This window comes from Ursus americanus, chromosome 9 (assembly GCF_024610735.1).
Source record: "Ursus americanus isolate L20-20 chromosome 9, mUrsAme1.1.p, whole genome shotgun sequence".
Lineage (NCBI taxonomy): Eukaryota > Metazoa > Chordata > Mammalia > Carnivora > Ursidae > Ursus > Ursus americanus.
Genome location: NC_142135.1, coordinates 1112916 through 1132308, shown reverse-complemented (window position 1 = coordinate 1132308; position 19393 = coordinate 1112916). Strand labels below are relative to the sequence as shown.

General features: G+C 66.3%; 3 protein-coding genes across 12 annotated transcripts; 1 reads left to right on the top strand and 2 right to left on the bottom strand.

The window, feature by feature from the left end:
* Nucleotides 1–715: 715 nt before the first annotated feature.
* On the top strand, nucleotides 716–5636 carry GSDMD (gasdermin D). Of its 2 annotated transcripts, XM_045777253.2 has the most exons (11): nucleotides 718–1338; nucleotides 2328–2549; nucleotides 2710–2902; nucleotides 3360–3528; nucleotides 3620–3722; nucleotides 3995–4057; nucleotides 4358–4414; nucleotides 4530–4705; nucleotides 4790–4931; nucleotides 5032–5105; nucleotides 5276–5636. In XM_045777253.2, exons 1-11 carry the CDS (start codon nucleotides 1044–1046, stop codon nucleotides 5516–5518), a joined length of 1737 nt encoding a protein of 578 aa, XP_045633209.2. In that variant the 5' UTR covers nucleotides 718–1043; the 3' UTR covers nucleotides 5519–5636. The 2 variants fall into 2 exon arrangements, with proteins under 2 accessions (XP_045633210.2, XP_045633209.2); XM_045777254.2 differs by lacking the exons at nucleotides 4530–4705; nucleotides 4790–4931 and having other exon boundaries at nucleotides 716–1338.
* Nucleotides 5637–7919: 2283 nt separating this feature from the next.
* On the bottom strand, nucleotides 7920–15098 carry MROH6 (maestro heat like repeat family member 6). 7 transcript variants are annotated; one of them, XM_045777224.2, is made up of 14 exons: nucleotides 13092–15098; nucleotides 12824–12976; nucleotides 12522–12676; nucleotides 11807–11924; nucleotides 11430–11614; nucleotides 11196–11333; nucleotides 10966–11080; nucleotides 10717–10860; nucleotides 10471–10644; nucleotides 10154–10321; nucleotides 9783–9902; nucleotides 9426–9528; nucleotides 9248–9313; nucleotides 7920–9089 (listed from the first exon to the last, which is right to left on the bottom strand). In XM_045777224.2, exons 1-14 carry the CDS (start codon nucleotides 13335–13337, stop codon nucleotides 8857–8859), a joined length of 2118 nt encoding a protein of 705 aa, XP_045633180.2. In that variant the 5' UTR covers nucleotides 13338–15098; the 3' UTR covers nucleotides 7920–8856. The 7 variants fall into 7 exon arrangements, 6 of the variants coding, with proteins under 6 accessions (XP_045633180.2, XP_087720657.1, XP_045633179.2 ...); XM_087864531.1 differs by having other exon boundaries at nucleotides 12522–12976; XM_045777223.2 differs by having other exon boundaries at nucleotides 10471–10860.
* Nucleotides 15099–15224: 126 nt separating this feature from the next.
* Nucleotides 15225–18722, bottom strand: NAPRT (nicotinate phosphoribosyltransferase). Of its 3 annotated transcripts, XM_045777233.2 has the most exons (13): nucleotides 18444–18719; nucleotides 18099–18226; nucleotides 17921–18003; nucleotides 17533–17663; nucleotides 17310–17425; nucleotides 16851–17047; nucleotides 16630–16770; nucleotides 16239–16323; nucleotides 16054–16134; nucleotides 15860–15962; nucleotides 15633–15787; nucleotides 15422–15529; nucleotides 15225–15340 (listed from the first exon to the last, which is right to left on the bottom strand). In XM_045777233.2, exons 1-13 carry the CDS (start codon nucleotides 18667–18669, stop codon nucleotides 15278–15280), a joined length of 1617 nt encoding a protein of 538 aa, XP_045633189.1. In that variant the 5' UTR covers nucleotides 18670–18719; the 3' UTR covers nucleotides 15225–15277. The 3 variants fall into 3 exon arrangements, with proteins under 3 accessions (XP_045633189.1, XP_045633188.1, XP_087720660.1); XM_045777232.2 differs by having other exon boundaries at nucleotides 15633–15962; nucleotides 18444–18721; XM_087864534.1 differs by lacking the exon at nucleotides 16851–17047 and having other exon boundaries at nucleotides 15633–15962; nucleotides 16630–16670; nucleotides 18444–18722.
* Nucleotides 18723–19393: the final 671 nt, after the last annotated feature.

Below are 19393 nucleotides of genomic sequence, written 5' to 3'. Positions count from 1 at the left end.
GGCTCTTGCAGCCTCCTGCTGCACCAGCAAGGGCACCCTCTTCACAGCAGCAGAGGGGCTCTGGGGCCGGGCTGGAGCTGGGGGCCCACAGCAAGCAGAGTCTGTGCCCACAGCCCCAGAGAGCCCTCAGGCCTGCACCCCAGGCTCTGGCATGGGGACAGACGCAGCCTCAGTGGCCTCGCAGACCCTGCCCCCCAGGGAGGGCTTATGCGGGAACCCAGTGAGTGAATGTGGTGGGGCCTTCAGGGTGTCTCAGGCCCGCCCAGAGGGGCCCTGGCGGGGGCTCCAGAGTGTCACGGGGCAGAGCCAGGCAGGAAGTGGTGGCGGAGGGGAGCGTGTGGGGCTCTTGCACTGTATGTGATTCTCCGCAACCCAGACAATAGGGGTGCTGAGGAGCTGGTGACGGCTGCAGATTTTCTCAATGACAGCTTTACTGATATTCACATATCAGACAACGCTCCCACGTAAAGTGGAAAACCCCACAGGCTTCAGCATGTCCAGAGTCAGGACACCAGCAGCAGAACTCGTTCTGGGGCATTTTGTCACCTCGGAAGAAACCATGTACCTGTTAGCTGTCACCCCGCCCCCGCTGCCCCGGCAGCCACTCTGCTTTCTGTCTCTACGGACTGCCTGCTTTTCAGGCTCATTCGGTCACAGGGCGTCAGCACTTCCTCCTTTCCGCCGGCTGATGACCCTAGGTCTTCCAGTGGACGGATGTCACGTGCCCTTTACTCAGCTGATGGACATTTGGGTTGTTTCTACATCTTGTTTTTCTTTGCAAATAATGCTGTTTGTACATTCGGGGCAGGTTTTTGTACGAACATATGGTTTCTTTTCTTTTGAGTGCAGCTAGGAGGGGAGTGGGTGAGGCTGGGGGTGGCTCTCCAGGGACCCTGCAAGGGTTCGGTCCCCCCCAGCACCGGTGGGCTCTGTCACAGCCGCCCGCGGGCGTGCTTGGGTTCGCAGCGTTCAGCTGGTGAACGATGTGAACATCCTGGCAGTGCTTGCGGGCTGTCTGCACATTCTCTCTGGAGAACTGTCTGATGGACTCGAGCCGTAAGAAGGAAGCCGCGGGGAGTGCCGCCAGCTGCAGGGGGAGGCTGTGGGCGCGGTGGCTCGTCCCACTCCGGGCGGGCAGAGGGCCCCACGGGGTGTGCGGGCTGGGGCGTTCCCAGGAGTGCCGGCTGGCCAGCGTCACTAAACCGGAGTTTCACTTTTGGGTGTGGGCACCCGGCAGCGGGGCGCCTGCTCGGAGACGTCCGGCAGAGCAGCACAACTCGGGTCTGCAGGGCGGACTTGCTTCCCGTCGTGGGCCCGGAACCTGGGGCGACCGTCACAGTGAGCTGCACCCCGCGCCCAATGCCGTTCCCCACTGCCTGGTGGTGGGGAGCTCGCGCTGAGTGGGGACCACCTGGTCCCAGCACCCTCCCAGGACTCCCCACAATCCCAGACCAGCTTAGGGAAGCCCATCTGGGTTTGGGCTTGACTCTGGGGGGCCCTTCCGGGGACGCCTTGGCCCGCTCCGAATTTTGACCAGCACCGAGGCTCAGAGGTTTCCTAGTGACCGGAGTGGCTGGGCAAGGCCGGCTCCTCTGCCTGGGGCCCAGGCCTCCTGGGTCCTGGGTCAGGCCTGCTTTGGCCTCTGGTCCTTGAAGCCTCAGCCTTGGACTGGTGGCTCGTGGAACTCTGGGCACAGAAAAAGCCCTAGAGGACGTACCTGGAAGCTGGGGACACTGTGGCTGGGCCTTACTGTGGGCCCCTTGCCAAGTCCCCAGAATCTTGGTGGTTCCTGCTTCTTCTCCTGCCCTCTGAACACCTCAGCCAGGGAGACAGCAGCTACAGCGTTGGCCTGGGGGTCCCCCTGAGGCCCCTGGCTTGCCCTGCCCTCCACTGGGGGCTGCTTTTCCTGAGTGGTGCTAAGCCTTGTTGGGCTGACGAAGTGACAAAGGTCTCTGTGGGTGGCTGAGGGCTGCCCCGCCCTGCCCCCCCCTCACCTGCAAGCACTGAGAGTCCCAGGGCTTCCTTGGGCTTCCTGTGGGCACTCTGGCCATGGTACAGAGGGGGTGAGCAGCCTGAGTCCCACTGAGGGCTGCGAATGCCATCCCAGCCTAGACGTGCTCACCAGCCCCGTGCAGGGACAGTGGGGTGGGTGCGCTGAGCCTCGATCAGGAGCAGACGCTTTCTGCCTGTCAGAGCATCCCAGGACTGGCCTCTGGAGGGAAAGAGCTCCCTGCCGTTGGAGGCATCCAAGCAGCGACTGTTGCCCCCTCTCCCTGCCCCCTCTTCTAGCCCTGAGGGCAGTGTGGCTGACCCATGTGTCTCCTCAGGAGCAATGGCTTCTGCCTTTGAGGGTGTGATCAGGAGTGTGGTCCGGGAGCTGGACCACGGCGGCGACCTCATCCCTGTGGACAGCCTGCAGAGCTCCACCAGCTTCCAGCCCTACTGCTTGCTGGGCAGGAAGCTCTCGCGGTCGTGGTTCTGGAAACCCCGCTACAAGTGCATCAACCTGTCCATCAGGGACATTCTGGAGCCTGATGCCCCAGAGCCAGGTACCCCGCCTGCTGGGAGGGAGGGAACTGGCCAGCCCGCTGCCTGCTCTGGGCCTCTGCGCTCTCTGCTTTCAAAGGACAGACCTTTGGAAAGGCCCACTGCCCAGGTGGGACAGGTGGCGGGTGGGAGGATGGGGCCTCAGCTCTGGTCTGGCTCTAGCCGTAAAGCAGAGCGCGCCCATCCACGTCTACGACTCCATGGACGGGGAGCTGCAGGGCAGCGGTGAGGTGGCAGCCCCAGGGCAGGGGAGGCTCGCAGGCGGGGCAGCGGTGTTCGATAACTTCAGCATCTCCATGAATGTGCGCACACTGCGAGTGGACCCCAACATCTGGGACGCTATGAAGAAAGAGAGGTGAGCCCCAAGGGTCACAACCCCGGGGCGTCAGGAGTCACAGGTGCCTGTCCAGGCCAAGGGTCAGCACAGCGGCGGGGGGTGGGGGCAGTCCCCAGAGACATGATGAGCCTGGCAGGGGGCAAGGAGGCCGCAGAGGTAATGGGGGCCTGCGTCCCGGGGCCCAGGGTGGAGCAGAGCAGACACAGGACGGGAGAGGAGGACCATTAGTTCAGGGCAGAGATTTGTAATTTGCACCCAGGGAGGAGCAGCTAGGTAAGCAGCGGCCGAGGGTGTGGGCGTCTCCAGGGGTCTGTGGGCGTCCACTTAGCACCCCTGGATCTTGTCCCTCCCCCCACCGTGGCCCACCCCCACGAACACTGGTGGGAATCCTGCGTCAGGCCCCCCAGCAGCGCGGCCCGGGGCTGGGGGGTGCAGGACACGCCCCCTCAGCTTCCAGGCCAACCACCCGCCACAGGCGCCTGCGGCAGCCAGAACACAAGGTCCTACAGCAGCTGCGGAACTGTGGGAACGACGTGTTCGTGGTGACAGAGGTGCTGCAGACGCAGAAGGAGGTGAAGGTCACCCGCACCCAGAAGCAGGAGGGCTCTGGCCAGTTTGCGCTGCCTGGAGCCTTATCTCTCCAGGTGTGTGGCAGGGGCGGGACCCCCACACCAGCACCCAGCCTACCCAGCCCCACAGCCCAGAACCCGCCCTGAGCCCACCGCCGTCCCTCAGGGCCAAGGCCAGGGCCACCGGAGCCGGAAGAAGACAGTCACCATCCCCTCAGGCAGCACCCTTGCCTTCCAGGTGGCCCAGCTGCTTATCGACTCTGACTGGGGTGAGCTGGGGTTGGGGTGCGTCCTGGTGCCCAGGCTCCATGGCGGAGAGGCGGGCAAGCCCAGGGAGGGCTGCCGGCTGGCTGGGGATGCTGGGGGTGCCACAGGCGTCAGGCCGCACAGCCTGCTGGGTGGCTGAGGAGCCCGTGCTCTGGCATGTGAGGAGGTGGGGTGCACGGAGCCAATGGCGCAGGGTGGCCCCAGGGCACGGTGAGGGACAGGCCGGGGTCACTGGACGACCTGCCACCCGTCTCTGCTCTCACCTGGCTGCCAGATGTCCTTCTCTTCTGGGACAAGAAGCACAAGAAGCCGAGGACCTTCGGGCTGCCCAAGGCAGGTGAGCCCTGTGGACCTCCTCCCCAGACGGGGCCCTTCTGTGCGGCCCTGCTCTGCCGGGAGGCTCCTGGGGACCGGGACCGGGCGCTGGAGTCAACACACACACACACACACACACACACACACACACACACACACACACACAGAGGCAGGGCAGGCGGGTAGGCTATAAGACAACACTGCCACCGGCCTGGCCCAGCCTTGCCCCTGCCCCAGGATGCCCCTGTTGCGGTGGTGGTAAGGGACTATGAGGCGAGGCCTGGGGCCTGCTCCCCGCCCTGACACACCCTGCCCCGCCCAGGCCACCAGCTTACAGGCGGCCAGTCGCTGCTCTCCAAATGCCTCAAGATAGAGTCAGGTCAGTACCTTCTCGATCACCCTTGGAACCTGGGCGGGCGCCCCTTTCTGCCCCCTGGGAGTCTGCCCTTCCCAACCAGAGCTCTCCAGGGTCAGTCCCAGTCCTCTCCCCGCAGACGGGTTTGCTGAGAACTGGTCAGCAGTCACGGGAGACTTCCAGGGCCTGCAGGCAGAGGTGGGGGCCCAGGCCCAGATCCTGCAGAGCTTGTCCAGGGAGCTGTGCGGGCGGCTGCTGGCAGGCCTGGGGCAGGTTCTACGGGAAGAGTCAGCCCTGCAAACCCTGGAGGATGTGGTGAGCAGCCCGGGGGAGCGGGCCACGGGGACGGGGCCTGCGCCCAGGCCCCTCGGACTCACCGGCCCCTCCACGTGTCCCCAGCTGGAACAGGGCCTGCGCTGTGGGTCGGTGGCCCCCCTGGACGGTCCGGTGGGGGCCCTCCTTGAGTGCCTGGTGCATAGTTCCAGACAGCTGGAAGAGCAGCTGGCTCTCCCTGTCCTCTACCTGGTGGAAGCATTGGCTGGTGAGAGGCTCCTGGGGCAGGCCAGGTGGGGTCAGGGCTATGGGCTTGTCCAGAGGTATGGGCCTTCTGGAACCTCCTCTTAGCCGAAGTCTCCCCCCAGTGCTGAGTGAGACCCAGCATGGGCTGCTCACGGAGATGCTGGAGACAGCAGACCGGTCCAGGCAGTTCGAGCTGGTAAGAGAGCTCAGGATGCAGGTTGCAGGGGAAGGGGCCGGGCCTGTGGTGTGGGGCCCCAGGTGCCCCTAGGATGGAGTGATGCGGGCGGGTGCTGGATGCTGGGGGGGGGAGGCAGAGGAAGAGCAGCTCACTGACAATCTCCCACATCTCCCACCGCGTCCTGGCAGGTGCGGAGCGTTTTGGAGCAGAGCACCCCCTGGCGGGAGCGCAGGGCTGTGTCCCTGCCGCAAGGACTCCTGGAGAGCAGCTGGGGCCCAGAGGCACCTGCCTGGGTCCTGCTGGAGGAATGCGGCCTGGAGGTGCAGGCGGACGCTCCCCAGGTGTGCTGGGAGCCAGAGGCCCGGGGCCGCACGTGTGCACTCTACGCCTGCCTGACGCTGCTGCTAGGCCTGAGCCGGGACTGCTGCTAGGGCTGAGCTGGCCCTGCTCCCCAGCCGCCAACCGTGCTAGGCCAGGAGCCCCGCCCAGCCTGTGGCCAGCTCATCCTGGGGCTGGGAGTTGGGGAAAGTCAATACACGTGATGTACAAAAGAAACGTGGCTCACCGAGTTTTTGAGGGGGCCCCAGAGCTGGGTAGGGAGCAGAGGTGGGGGCTGAGCACAGGTGTCTCCTCCGTGGTCTCCCTGCTGTTGTGCCATGGGGCTAAGGGGGCCTGCCCCGGATGGGGACATGGCCGCTCTGGAGTGACCGGCCCTGTGGCTGGGCCCCCAGCCCCTCCCCCACGTGCTGGGCTGTGAGAGAGCAGGGCAGAGCGACTTGACCTGGACGGGTCTGCGGCTGCCTCAGGGAACTTGAGAACGAGCTGCGACTGCAGCCCGGGTGCGGACGGGATCAGAGCAGGTGTGGCCGAAGCACGCAGACCTGTCCTCCCGCGGCTGCGCGTGGAGACCTCATCTGAACACATCTGCTCAAAGGGAAGAGCATCCCTGGACGCGGGGCCGCCTGGCCCCCAAGCTGCAGATCCCTGGGCGTTCAGCGGGCCTCGGCCCCCATGGCAGAGGCGGCCCCGGGAGTAGGCACAGGCGGTAGCTGATGCGGCCTCCTCTCCAGGGATGTGTACGGCCAGGAAATCTGCCTCTCCTTGGTGGGGACCGCAGTCAGCCTTCCGCCATGTGCAGGAAGGTGGAGGAAGGGGCGGTTCAGTCATGGCCGGCCGCTGACAGGAGGCTTCTAGACTCACTGAAAAGGAGGGACGGTAGGTTTGGCAGGAGCTAGGACATTAACCCCTGAGAATATCTAGCATCCCAGCCCTAAAGCGAAATTAATATTAGAACTGCACCCCAAACGACTCGATCCAGGTTACACACCGCGGGAAGCAGCTCGATGCCCCTCAGGCCCGTCTGGCTTCTCCAGAGCCCACACTTCTCTTTGGGGAACCCCTATCAGGGGCACATAAAAGGGAAACCAAGGTGAACAAGCAGGACTGGAACAGCCCTGGTCTTAGGAAGTGTTCATCAAGCGGAAGCCCCTGGGCTCTGGGATCCCCCTCGAGGCCGGGGAGAAGGCGGGTCCCGGGCGGCCACACCAAGCCCCAGCTGCGGCGTGGGACTGTTGGTCCTCACGTTCCAAGGCCACCACTGCCCTGAGAGTATCTGAGCACTGAGACCAGGGCAGCAGGACCTCACCTGGAAGTGTGGTCCAACCCTAGCAGCAAGTTGGCGGGCCCTCTGCAGGCAGACCCCCCCAGGCTGGACACACACGCATAGGGCCGTGGCATCGCCATGGGGCGGGACAGCCCAGCAGAGAAGTCCCTGGGAAGACTCACACTCCCAGGGCCCAGCCACCGTCTGGGCCTTTGGGCCACGTGGACTCTGGTGAACCCACACCCGGCGGGCAGGGAGACGAGTGGGGCTTGCAGGCACTGGGGGCATAGCAAGGTAGGGGTGGACGCGTGAGCACGAGCAGATGCATCGTGCAAGAGACGGCCTGCACTTCTGCTAACGGGGGCTGTGGGCACCACGGAGGTGCGGTGAGAAGGGGCCGCGTGCTGCCTGCCGAGCCGTCATCCGAGCCTGGGCCCACTTTCGAGAGGGGTCACTGCCCAGTCTGCTCTTCTCGGTGGCAGAAGCGGGCAGCGGACGCTCAGCCCAGGTTCCGGTTCCCGGGCTACAGCCGTGGGGAGGCCCGGCTTGCTTCTGCCCTCAGGGGCCATCACGGTGGGGGGCGGGAGGCCCGGGCTTGGCCCAGCCTCGGGCCCAGACCAAATCAGGGGCTCTGAGGACACTCCCTGCACAGGCCAGCTGCCTCCGAGGAAACTGAAGAGGGAGACCCAGCCCTGCACAGCGCCCCCAGCCTGGGAGCTGCAGTCCTCCCGGGGCGGGGGGTGTCTGGCTTGAGAGCCCCCAGGCCAGCATGGCCTCCGGACACCCCAAGCAATCCTTGGCTTCCCCCGCCCATCCTTCTCTGGGAGTCTGAGGGCCTCCTGCCTGTCCAGAGTGTCCGCGGTACATTTCTTGTAGCTTCATCTTGTTTTGGCACCTGCTCTGGAGGGTCTAAAGGAATGCACCATGCCCCTGGTTCCGCACAGACCCGTGCCCTTGGCCTGACCCTGCCTGGGCCTAGAGAAACCTCACCTCCTTCCTGCCTCAGCTCTGGAGCTTTCTCTTGGTCTCAGGCGATGCCCTGCCTGACCCTGGCCATAAACCTGGACCCTGAACCAGCCGGGCTCTAACCCTCCGGCGGGCTGACCCTTACTCCTGTCTACACACTGCCTTATCTATGACCCCAACCTGAGCCGGATGTCGGACCAGGCCAAGGTCGTCAGGACTCCACCCTTGGCCCAGACCCAGTCCCCAGACACACGCCAGACCTTTTAATACCCCTGTGTTTATTTTAAACACTTTCCACAGGGGGGGGCCCAGACTGGGGGGCTGGACCCAGCCCCGCAAGAGGCTGTGTGAGCCAAGGCTCTCTGAGGAGATGGCTGTGGGGCTGGGCCCTGAAAGGCAAGAGAACATTTCAAGGCAGGCGTTGTGGGTAGAGGCAGCCAGGGCCCAGCCAGGCTCGGCCACAGCCCCCACAGAGGCTCCCGCCCGGCATGTGCGGTCATGCTGTCCTCGTTTGAGCCCAAGCAGGGTGCTGGAGAGCCGGCTGAGGGCTCAGTCGGTGGGCGCAGATGGTGGCACTCCACACCGGGGGCACAGGAACCATCCCAAGCCGCCAGTGGGGAAACCTGGAGAAGGCTCAAGTGAGGTCTGACACGAGGCACAGGAGTGGGTGTGGGGGGAGTGGGGACAGGCCAGCAAGGAGTGGGACACGCGATGGGGGACTTCAGGCTGCTGGGGAGGAGAGCCCAGACCGGGCGGGGAAGCTGAGCCAGGTTGTGTGCAAAGACCAGGAAGCAGGCACCCTATCATGGGGCCAGCTCACAGGGTCGGGCCAGTCTCTCGGTGTCCCCACCCGACCCCAGCTCGGGAGGCCAGGTGTCATCCAGGCTGGGGCGGGGCACACTCCAGGGAGCTGGGAGAACAACAGGCCTGAGTGGGGACAGAGGGGCCATGGGTGCAAGAGGCAAGGGGGCTGCCGAGGGCAAGATGGTGCTCGGACAGAAGGCACCGCTGTCCTAGGTCACATGGCTGTCGTGGCAGCGCGTTCCTAGAGAGAGAGGGTTTGTACGCATCCAGTACCAGGCCTGGGGGGCCCTCACGCAGAGCCGCTTCTGCACACCTGCCCCTGCCAGGACTGGCCACAGAGCAGTATACGGCCGGACTCAGACCACAGGCACCCTCCGGGCTAGCTGGGGGTCAGGCTCAGCCAGGTCCCAAGCTGCCCCAGCGGCCTATGAAGCTCCGGGGCTGGAACGGGCTGTTGGCATAGACTGGTGGGGGCCTGCTGGGCCAGGTGTGGTGCCGGAGGCCTGGGCGGAGGAGACGCAGGCTGCGGGGCGGGGCCCGTGCGCGGGCCAGCAGAGCCACCTGTCCGGCGGACACGTGAGCCGCGGCGACCACAGCGGGCTCTGGGTCACTCTGCAGCTGCCCCAGGTCTGCAGGGATAGGGCAGCTCAGGCAGGGTCGGAGGGCTCTCAGAACCACGACGTAACCCAGGTCCCTGGCCCTCCACCTACCCATTCCCATCCACTCCGTCCTAGCACCCCCGGCCTCTCCAGGCCCCCACACCCTGGTGAGCGAGCCGGGTCCTTACCCTGGAACAGGGAGTCCAGCAGGTCCTGGTTGACACGGCCGGGGCTGGTGTGATGGACGAGGAAGCCTGGACCAAGACATGCCTGTGAGCGCTGGCCCCAGGCCCCCATTGGGGAAGAGCTGGTCCAGCTCCCAGAGCTCTCTCTGAGTTCGAGGGACAGACAGCAGGACCACCTCACCTAGGAGCACGGCAGCTGCCCAGCGCAAGCGGTACTGTGGGCTCCGCAGGTAGCCCTGGCTCTGGCTCAGGAAGCTGGGGACGTGACTTGGGTACTGCTGAACCTGGGGCAGACGGGTTCATGGCAGTACAGGAGGGCCTGTCCCACATGGAGAGGGGGCGGCAGACATGAGCCCAGGGCCTGGGGTCCCCCTCCCCCGCCCTGCTGCAAGGCACCAGGACTGGAGGTCTTAGATCTGCCACAACCTCGGCTGGGAGAGTGAGAAGACTCCGTTCTGGGGGGAGTGCCCTGGTGTATACTGGACCAAGTAGGCAGCTGACCACACCCCATCACTGCCACCGTCCTCCCTCTACTGACCAGGCAGTGGCAGATGCGGCTTAGGGCGTCAGGGCTGTCATAGTGGGCCACAGTGACCATGTCCTCCAGCAGGCCCCAACGCAAGGCCTGGTCACAGCGGGCCAGGGTCCACTCTGAACTCTAGGACAAGGGAAGGGAACAGGGTTAGGGTCCAGAAAGTGGCAAGAGGTAGCTGGGGTGTGGCCGGGATAGGGATGGAGAAGCCCAGGGCAAGTGGTCCAGGAAAGACCAGGAACCCCGGGAGCCCTTGACACTCGCACCCGAGGTCCTTGCAGAAATTCCTGATCTATGTAATCTTAGGGGGTGTGCAGGGTGGGGATGGGTAGGGCTGGATGGGGACAGCAGTGGGACAGTCTTGGGGGGCAGCTGACCTCAGCAGCATCCCGGCTGGGATCTTGCAGGCGCAACAGCAAAGGGATGAGGCTCTGGAGCACCAGCTTCCGCAGGGGGCGGCGGAGGCCCACCCGGAGCCCACCCTGGCCCCGCCGCACCAGCGTCCCGAGAAGCCCGAAGGCCGAGGCGCGGACCGAGTCCCTGGCCTGCGTGCGAGGGCGCGGTCAGGGCAGACCGAGAACTGGGAGAGTCTGGGGAGGGCTGCAGTCTGGACGGTGATGGGGGGGGGTGGGGCTGGGCGGGGAGGGACGGGTCGGAATGGGGGGGGTAGGCAGACCGGAGGGGCGGAGCTTACGTCGTCCAGCAGCCGTGGGAGGCAATGCCCCAGCTCGGTGCTCAGGAGCCGCACGGGCGCCCGAGGCCGCAGCAGGAGCCTCCGCAGCGCGCCCAGCGCGGCCTCCACGAGCCTCGTGTCGCCCTCACCCAGAGCCCCCAGGAGCGTGGGCAGCAGCGTGCTCACATGCCGCACCTGCGGGGCAGCGACTGGTGGGCGGCCCCTCGCGCCCCGGCCCAGCCCCTGCCCCCCAGCCCTGTCCCTCACCTTCCCGTGGCTCAGGGCGAGGTGCCCGAGGCCCAGCAGACCCAGCCAGCGCACCGTGGGCTCGGGGTCGCCCTGCCAGGCCCGGAGCCGCTCCAGGATGACCTCCTCCCGCAAGAGCCGTGCTGTGGGCCGACTCTGCAACAGCTGAGAGGGGCCCCAGGGTCAGCATGCTCGAGGCCCCCATCCGGGGGCGCGGCTTAGGGGCCAGGTGGGTGGCGCCCGCCACCACCCAGGCGGAAGCAGGCTCACCCCGGTGAAGAAGGCCATGGCCGTGAGGCGCTGCGTGTCGTCGGGGCTGCGCAGCCAGGGCAACAAGTTCCCAAACAGGCCGCGCAGGTGGTGGTCCGCGTGGGCCACCATGGCACTGGGATGGGGCACAAATGGGGATCCTCAACCTCCTCTTACTGCCTCACCCTTCCAGAAGCCTCTGCCAGACCAGCCTCCTGCCCCTGCCTCTTCCCCAGCCGCCCCGCCAGCACCTGGCCAGCAGCAGGACGCCTTCCAGGTGGGTGTGGGCTCCCACCAGCCTCCTCCAGCCTCCAGCCTGCTCCATGCATGTGACCACCATGCGGCCGCCGTCCCCGGTAAGCAAGGCCTTCAGGGCCTCCACGGCGCAGCTGGAGGTGGGGGCAGGCAGCAGGTGGGTCGGGAGAGCTGGGGGCTGGGAGGGAACGGGCCCTAGCCCTGTCTTCCCTCTGGGGTGGGCCCCTCACCTGGCGTGGCTGTGTGGTGGCCCTCGGTGCGAGGGGCCCCACACCTTCAGGGCGTCAGGGGAGTGCACCCGCTGTGCCAGCCGGTGTAGCCGTGTGACCAGCACGAGCAGGAGGTGTGGGTAGAAGCCCCGAGTGGCACCCACGCAGCCCGACACAGTCAGCATCTCCCCAAGGGCCCGAGTGGCCTGCGGAAGAAGAGGCCGGTCAGGCTCTGGGCACTGTGGACAGAGAGCCGGGACAGGGCCTCGGACACTTGAGGGACGGGTTGAATGCGTCGGACCCCGGTGAGAACCTGCTGCCCCCCACGCCCCTAGGGCCAGACTCTCCGACCCCCTCGGCCCCAGGGGCGGCCCCCGCGGCACCGGCTCGTCACCCACCGCCAACGCCTCCAGCTCGGGCCCGGCTTCATCCTTCAGTGCCCACAGCAGCTGGACCAGCACCTGCCCATTCACACGCGGATTTCGGCTCAGGCTGCGCCACAGCTCAGCGGCCGCCCTGGGGGTAGGAGCACCTGAGACAGGGTCCGACATGGGGGGTCCCCGGGCCAGGGTCGGAGGTGGCCACGAGGACTCCAGCATGCAAAGGGTCGGTCGACCATCCCCCGGCTCTCCACCCGCTAACCCCAGAGCAACAGAGCGCTCGCTGTCTGCGTGGACGACGCGCCGCTGCCGGGCGGGGGCCGCTCCGGGCTCGGCGGGGCTGGCAGCAGCGCAACAAGCTGGCGTTAGACACAGTCACGTACGGAGCGAAACCAGAGATCCCTTCCCCTGCACACTGACCAAAGAGCCAGGTGCGCTGGGGAGAAGCAGGCACCCGGCTCCCTCGCCCCACCTCGGAGCCCCAGGCGGGGCTTTCCGGTGTGACCTGGAGGGAGAAGGCAGGCCCCCCAGCCAGGAGCCCAGCACCAGGACCCTGAGGCGTGAGCAGCGGGGAGTGCATGGAGGACCGGAGTTAAGCGGAGGGAATTCAGAGGCTCTGCCCCCTCCACAACCTGCCCCACCAGGGCTAGACTCCACCGCCAATCAGGAAGGGGGAAGGAAGCTGCGTGGGGGCCTCAGGGATGTGGCTGCTGGCGCAGGCGAGGCAGGTTACCGGTCCGGGGGCAGCGAGCTTGGTAGCAGCGCCCACACCACTTCCCGCGCGTGCTCCAGGGCCAGCGCGCTCAGCACGCGGAGGGCTGCCCGCCGCGGCCTCCCTTCGGCCAGGCTGGGCACCTGTGCCAGCAGCCCACGCACCAAGGCGTGCACCTGGCAGGGGGAGCAGACGTCAGGACATATCACTCCGCACCCCCCCCCCCCGCCCCGGGGCAGGCGCGGCCTGAGGCTTGTGTGTTCGTCGGGCTGCTTGCTCTGATCCCCCAACAGCAGGAGCTCGGGGGCAGGGGGGGGACTCACCTGGTCCTCCAGATGCTGCCCCCGGGCCTCCAGAGCGGAGGACAGCGTGAGCGCTGTGGCCTGCGTCCCCGCAAAGCCAGCCTCCTCCAGGCAGGCAGCCGTGTACACCGCCAGGTCCGCAAGGGCCCCCTCCTCCCAGGAGCTCTGGGGGTTCTAGGGCAGGGTGGGTGCGTAGTACAAAGTCCCCTTGCCTCTCCCAGCTCTCTTCCCCAGCACCCCCCAACTTCCTCCATGTGGTCCCCTCAGCTTCCCTCCCCTCCCCACTCACCTGATAGGGTCCCTCAGGGGCCAGCTCTGTCCTGCTGGGCAGGGAGCAGGTCTCACCGCCAACGGTGGGGACGGCGGCTGCACTCTTAGGCTCCACCTCGGGTTCAAGCCCATGTTCTGGCTGAGGGCCGATGGAAGAGCGACCCGGAGTCTGCCCCTGGTTGGCCCGGATCCCTTCAGCCAGAGCCGTCAGGGTCAGAGCCCCCACAGGGCCCCCGCGGGCCCGGCCCCACACCCCCCAAGCCATGGCCACCGCACACCCCGAGCTGTGCAGCAGGATCCAGCCGCAGCACCTGCCCCTGGTTCTCCGGGGAGGTCGTGCCCAGGCCTGACCTAGAAGCTGGCCCCGGGTAGGCAGGACCAGGGACAGGCGTGGTGGCGCATGCGTGTGCGCTCATGCTCTTCCTGTGTAGGGGCGGGGCCGTCCCACACAGGCACCCCCCGGTGTGCGCATCAGGGGCCTGGGAAGGGCCCTCCTGCCCTTGCTGCCGGCAGTGAGTTGCCAGCCTGAAGCTGGAGCGTGTGGGGTCTGGCTCTGCCCACCAGGGCCCTGGGGAAGGGATGAGAGCCCTGGGATGGTGGGTGTGCAAGAAGAGGGGGAGAAGGGCCCTTCACCCTGACATCCAACCCCTCTGGGCAAGGAGGCCCCGGGCAGCTGTGGACAGCCCTGAGGAGACCCCAGCAGGGTCCAGGGTCCAGAAGTCAGGGCTCAACCCTGAGCTAAGGCCCTGCCTGATTAGGCCCTAAAGAAGCAGTTGGGTCCAGGCAGGGCCTGGGGTCAGGAGCTAGGCTGTCCCCACTGCATGCCGACCCAGCCAGACATCTTGGGGATGAGGAAGGTTGAGAAAGGTGTCACCGCCTCTAAGCTCAGGCAGGCCTGGGGTGGAGCAGAGGCGAGAGGAGTGCCCCCGCTGCCACCCAGGTGCCCTTATAGGGGCCTGCTATCGTTGGGGTGGGCCTTCTGGGTCCTGGCCCGTTCTGAGGTGCTCCCTCCACCCAACACTGGACCACAAGGTTCCTGGGTCCTGGCAGGGAGGAAGTGTGCAGCTGAGAAGTGGTGATCTGGGGGTACCTGGGGCCTGGTGAACTCTGCCATGTGGGTGTTTGTGAGTCTGTATCTCCCCAAGCCTTATGCTCCCTAGGGCTCGCCTGACCAGGCCTCTGCCCCAAATTCTGTCACCCTCACCCAGTGACACAGGGCACTGCCCAGCCTAACTAAGCCCTAGGATCCAGAAGAGCCAGTCTGGCCAGATACTTGAAGAGGCAGAAGTGTTTTGGGAAGCACCCCAGGAAGCCAGCACCCCTCCACACCCTTGCCTGCCTTTGCCTCCTTGTGCTGCCTGGATCCAAGAGGCCCAGCCCCCCTGCCCCATGTCCCACAGAGCCGAGAACATCTCTCCCGGATGGTTTCTGTGGAACCCGAGTCGCCAAAGCCAGTGGAAACCTGAGTGACTAGCTTTGTCCGCACAGAGGCAGGACCAGCCCAGCACCGTTAATTTCTCCACTGGCCCCTGAACCTTCCCCTCCCTTTGTAAGGCTCCTGGATCAGGAGCTGGCTTCCCCCAAGGCCCAGGCCTGGCTGACCCCATGACTGATGGCAGAAACCGTGAGCACAGCGCCCCCCAGTGGCAGAGTCCTACAGGGCTGGCGGCCCCAGTGGCCAGGGACACCGGGGCTTCTCTTTGGCTTGTCAAGCTTGAAGTGTCCCACTGACCCCTCGGGGCAATGCCCTTGGTGGCTGTGGGAGTCTGGGGCCATGCTTGGATACAGGAAATCCCCAAGACCCTCCCTCTGGTACCTTATCCCCACCCCGTGGCTCCCCCTCCCTAGCCTCCTGCAGTAATTCCACCAACTCCTAGGTGGGCACTAGACGCCTCCCTTTCTCCATAGCCCTGTCCCCTCCAGCCTCAGCTCTGGCCCCGCAGTCCAGCTGCACGAGCCTCCGACTGCCAGCCTTGGCTTAGCACCTGGCCACCCTCAGACCCCAGCACAGGGCAGCCTCCCTACTCGGGCAGAGCCTGGGCCTCTCCTGGGAACATGAACCCAGGCTCTGACCCCTAAGTCCCGCCCACCCTTGGAGGCCCTGGGGGGTCAAGTGAGTGGCAGGCTGGGTGAAGAAAGGACACATGACAAGTTGTGCAGGACAGCGAGTGACTCATGTTGGTTTCAGGCAGCTCCAGCAGGTGCTCAGGAGGGTCCTCCCGCGCACAGTCTGTCCACCAGGGCCCGCAGCTTATCAGACAGCGCCACCTGTAGGAAGAAGAGAGGATGACGGGTGGCCACAGGGATGGCGGGTACTGGGGCGAGCGGACCAGGTGGGTGCGCACCTACCCGGTAGGGCGCAGGCTGCTCCAGCCGCTTGTGCTCCGGGCTCAGACGGCTTAGAGACAGCTGGGCGAAGTCTCTAGATTCGGCCAGAGATGGGAGGGGCTCACACAGCTGGGGGAAGAGGGAAGGCAGGGGCTGGGTCAGTGGTCAGGGTCGGGGCCAGGGCTCAACTCAGGTCGAGGTGCAGACTAAGGCAGTAGGTGGAGGCGGCTACCTGTCCCCGCCGGACCCAGAGTCTCAGCAGGGGCTCCACATGGGCAGGCCTCACGGTACAGGCTTCCTGGGCCCCTCGAGGCCAGACCCTGAGTTCCTGGCCAGCCTGTGGCGGCGGCTCATCCACCAACTGCAGCACGTCCAACAGCGGAGACCCTGTGTGCGCCAAGAATAAAGCGGGGGGCCTGGGGACCTGAGAAGGACCACGGGGCGTAGGAGGGGCCTCACCATCAGCGCCCAGGAGCCGGAAAGCGGCCTTGCTCCCAGGCAGCGTCTGTTTCTCCGGGTCCTCGGTCAGCTTCATCCGTGGTTGACCCCCCACGGACACCAGCTGCAGAAACGTGTGTGGGGTTGCTGGACTCTTCTCCCCCAACCCATGATCCTTCTGGCCCACCCCGCTGGGTCCCAGATCCTATCCCTACCTTATAAACACAGCCCAGGGAAGGCTGGCGGGGACAGGTGACCACGTTGGTGCCAATGCCAATGACGTTGACCTCACTGCCCTGGACGAGGTCAGAGAAGGTGGGACTGAACTTAATGTCTGCAGGCCCAGGGCCATCTTAGCCCCCCTCTGGCCTGCCCCTGCCCCTGCCCTGCCCTGCCCCACCTCCTGGGCCAGCCGGGCCAGCTCCTCCTCATTGATGTTGTTGCTGACGGTGATGGAGACCGATTCCAGCCAGGGTACCTGGAACCTGTGACGGGGGCAGTCCCTCAGATGTTTCCTGATGCACCTCGTCACTCTCCCTCCCCGGTTATGCATCCCCCCCAACCTGACAATCTGCCTTCAGACACATGGGCCCTGGCCTTTTCCTTATGAGCCCCTGGGTGAACCCACCCCTGATTTTCCTGCCAAGGTCCCAATGTCTTTATTGCGGTAGCAACCACATCAGACCTCCTCACTTCAGGAGGGACAAACTGCTCTCTCCTCTGCCCCATCCCAACGTTCTTGCCCCCGGACAGGATCTTTCAGTGGACGTAACCCGTCCCAGGGGACTCACTGGGCCGAAATGGTCCTGAAAATCTTGCGGATCTCCTGGGCCTGCTGAAGCAAATCACCACTGTCCAATCTTACACCCACTGCTCGGTAGCCCAGCTCCCCCAGTGCCAGGGCTACTGCCAGAAAGTTAGGAAGACCGCTCCTGCCAGCAGGAACGAGAAGGGTCGGTGAGGGGCCACCGCTGCTCTGCAGAGCCCACCCAGGGGAGGACGCGGGCCTCACCTCTGCACACTGTAGGTGTCCAGCAGGCCCTGGAAGGCCCGGGGAAAAGCCAGGGCGTAGGCCACAAAGGCTGCCCGCTCCCCTCGGTGGGGTTCCTGCACCCCCAGTCCCAGATGGGCACACACGCGATCCAGCCATGCCTCCACACAAGCAGCCAAATCCACCCTGGGGCCCTGACTGGCAGCTGGAGCCAACATCTATGGAAAGGGGTCAGTGAAGGCTGGGCAGCCCTTAGTGCAGGCTGAGGACTGGCTAACCCCTGGCTGAGAGTCTGAGCAGGGGTAATGCCACCACTGCCAGCTTCCCAGCACAGCACTGGGGCTACCTGCCAGGGGGCTCCGGTGGGCCAAGCATAGCATCTGCCTGTGCAAAGCAGCAGCGGAACCATCCCTCCCCTGGGCAAGGACTGGCTTTGAGGACAGCCCGCTGGAGCGCAGCGGGGGAGTGAGGGGTACTGACCGGGTTGGGGGGCACCTCAGTGCCCAAAAAGGAAGTGATGAAAGAGTGAGCGAGGGTTCCAGCCACGGGCACGCCCCGCAGCTGTCCTGCGAGCACATTGCTGCTGCCATCGAAGCCTGCGACAGAGGGTCCGCAGGGTGTCAGGCAGGAATCAGGCGGGGCTGGAGGGCGTCTGGCAGGTGTCCTCCTTCCCCGGCCCCTGCCTCCCACCTCCGGCTCTTACCGCCCAGGTAGCTGTAAGTAGAGGCTGTAAGACCTCCATCCGGGCCCTGGGCTCGCCGCAGCCCCATCTCCAACAGCCGCTTCTTCGGACCCGCTATCAGGCGAAGCCGCGCAGCGTTGGTGGCGATGAGGCTGTCCGGGACAAGGGAGTGGGGGACCCGCGTTGAGGGTCACGAAGTCACCGCGAACCCGGGCCCCCTTCGCGGCCCCCCAGAGTGGGAGCGGGAGGTCCCTGTCCAGGGCCCTGGGGCCCCGGGCTCCGCTTCCTGGGCGCAACCACGCCCCATCCCAAAGGCCCGCCCCCCGGAAGTCCCCGCTCGACGTCCGGGGGCCCAGCACCCCCGGGTCCGCCTCCAGGCCGGCGTGGTCCCACCTGGGCAGGGCCCCACCTGGCATAGCTGACGAGGCAGAGGAGGGGCGTCTCCAGCAGCTGCACCACCAGGAGCGGCCCGCACACCTGCAGCAAGGGCACCTGCGCGGGGGAGGGGGGACGGGGTAGCTGTTAGCTCGGAGCCGCCCGGGATGCTCGGGCCCACGCGCTCTGCCCCCAGCTCACCCCGCACTCACGCCGGGGAAGGCGAGGGAGCCCTCGGGCAGGGCCCGCACGGTCACATCGGAGCAGTCGAGGCCACGAAGGTGCTCGAAGAACGCGGGCTCCGTGTCGGGCGGCAGCACGGAGGCCAGAAACTGCACGTCTGGGGGTGACAGAAGGCCTCGTGGGCTGGTGCTAGCGCAGGCCGTGGAGGGTTCGGCGGGGCTGGGACCGTCGGGGGTCCTGGGAGGCTTGCTGGGGACTCTGGTCGGGCGGGGGTCTCGCCCGGGGCTCTTCAGGCGGGGGGTGGGGGAGGGAAAGACGCGTCTAGGTGGCAGGTGTCCAGCAGGGTCGCGGGGGCTGGACGGGGGGTGGGCTACCTGCGTCCCGCAGGCGGAAGGCGCGCAGGAAACGCACGCAGTCGCGCAGCCCGGCGGCCAGGGCGAAGGCGCCGCCGAACGGGCAGCCGCGGAAGAAGAGCTCGAACTCGGCCTGCTCCCGCGCCCGCCCCGCGCGCCAGTAGCCCAGCGCCATGGTGGCCTGGTAGAGGTCGGTGAGCAGCGGCCGGGCGGCCGCCAGCGCCTCGGGGTCCTGCTCCGCCGCCATTTCGCCCCCGCGCCGGGACTCCGGTCCGCGCCCTACCCCGCCCCGCCCACGGAGCGACGTCATTGGGGCCCCGCGCGGGCACTCCGGCCCGCCTCGCGAAGTCTGATTGGGGCCCCACGCACCCCACCCCCCCGCCCCGCCCCCGGACTCCGGCCCGCCTGACGCCGCGAAGTCTGACTGAGGCCCCGCCCCCCGCGTCCGGACTCCGGTCCGCCCCGCCCACCGGGCAGGCGGAGAGGGAAGGGGCAGCAGGTACACAGGGGACTCTAGAATCTGGTGGTGCCACACTACGGCTCAGGGATCAGTGTGGCGCTGACAGCAAGGGGGCACCCAGGCCCCCCACCATCAAGGGGAGCAATCCATTCTTGTGTTGCCCGGGCCCCTGAAGACACCAGTTCTGACCAGAAGTAACCACAGCCGGACCCTTTCTCCCAACTCAGAGAATGGCTGTCTCACCAGCCTCGCTGGCCAACAGTCCAGGGGACGAGCCACTAGTGCCAAGTACTGCCCGGACGGGACCGTGGGCACAACTCCACAGGGAGATTCGTCACGGGCCTGTCCAGGGCCCGGTCTCCAGTGAGTGAGCGGCAGGCCACAGAGCTGATGCGGGCAGCGCAGAGGGCTGGAGCAGCAGGGGCCGCGTCTAAGGAATCAGCCAGGCTTCCTGGACATAGTGGGAGGCCTGGCAGCATTTCACAGGTCACACGTCGGGGGCCCATGACTA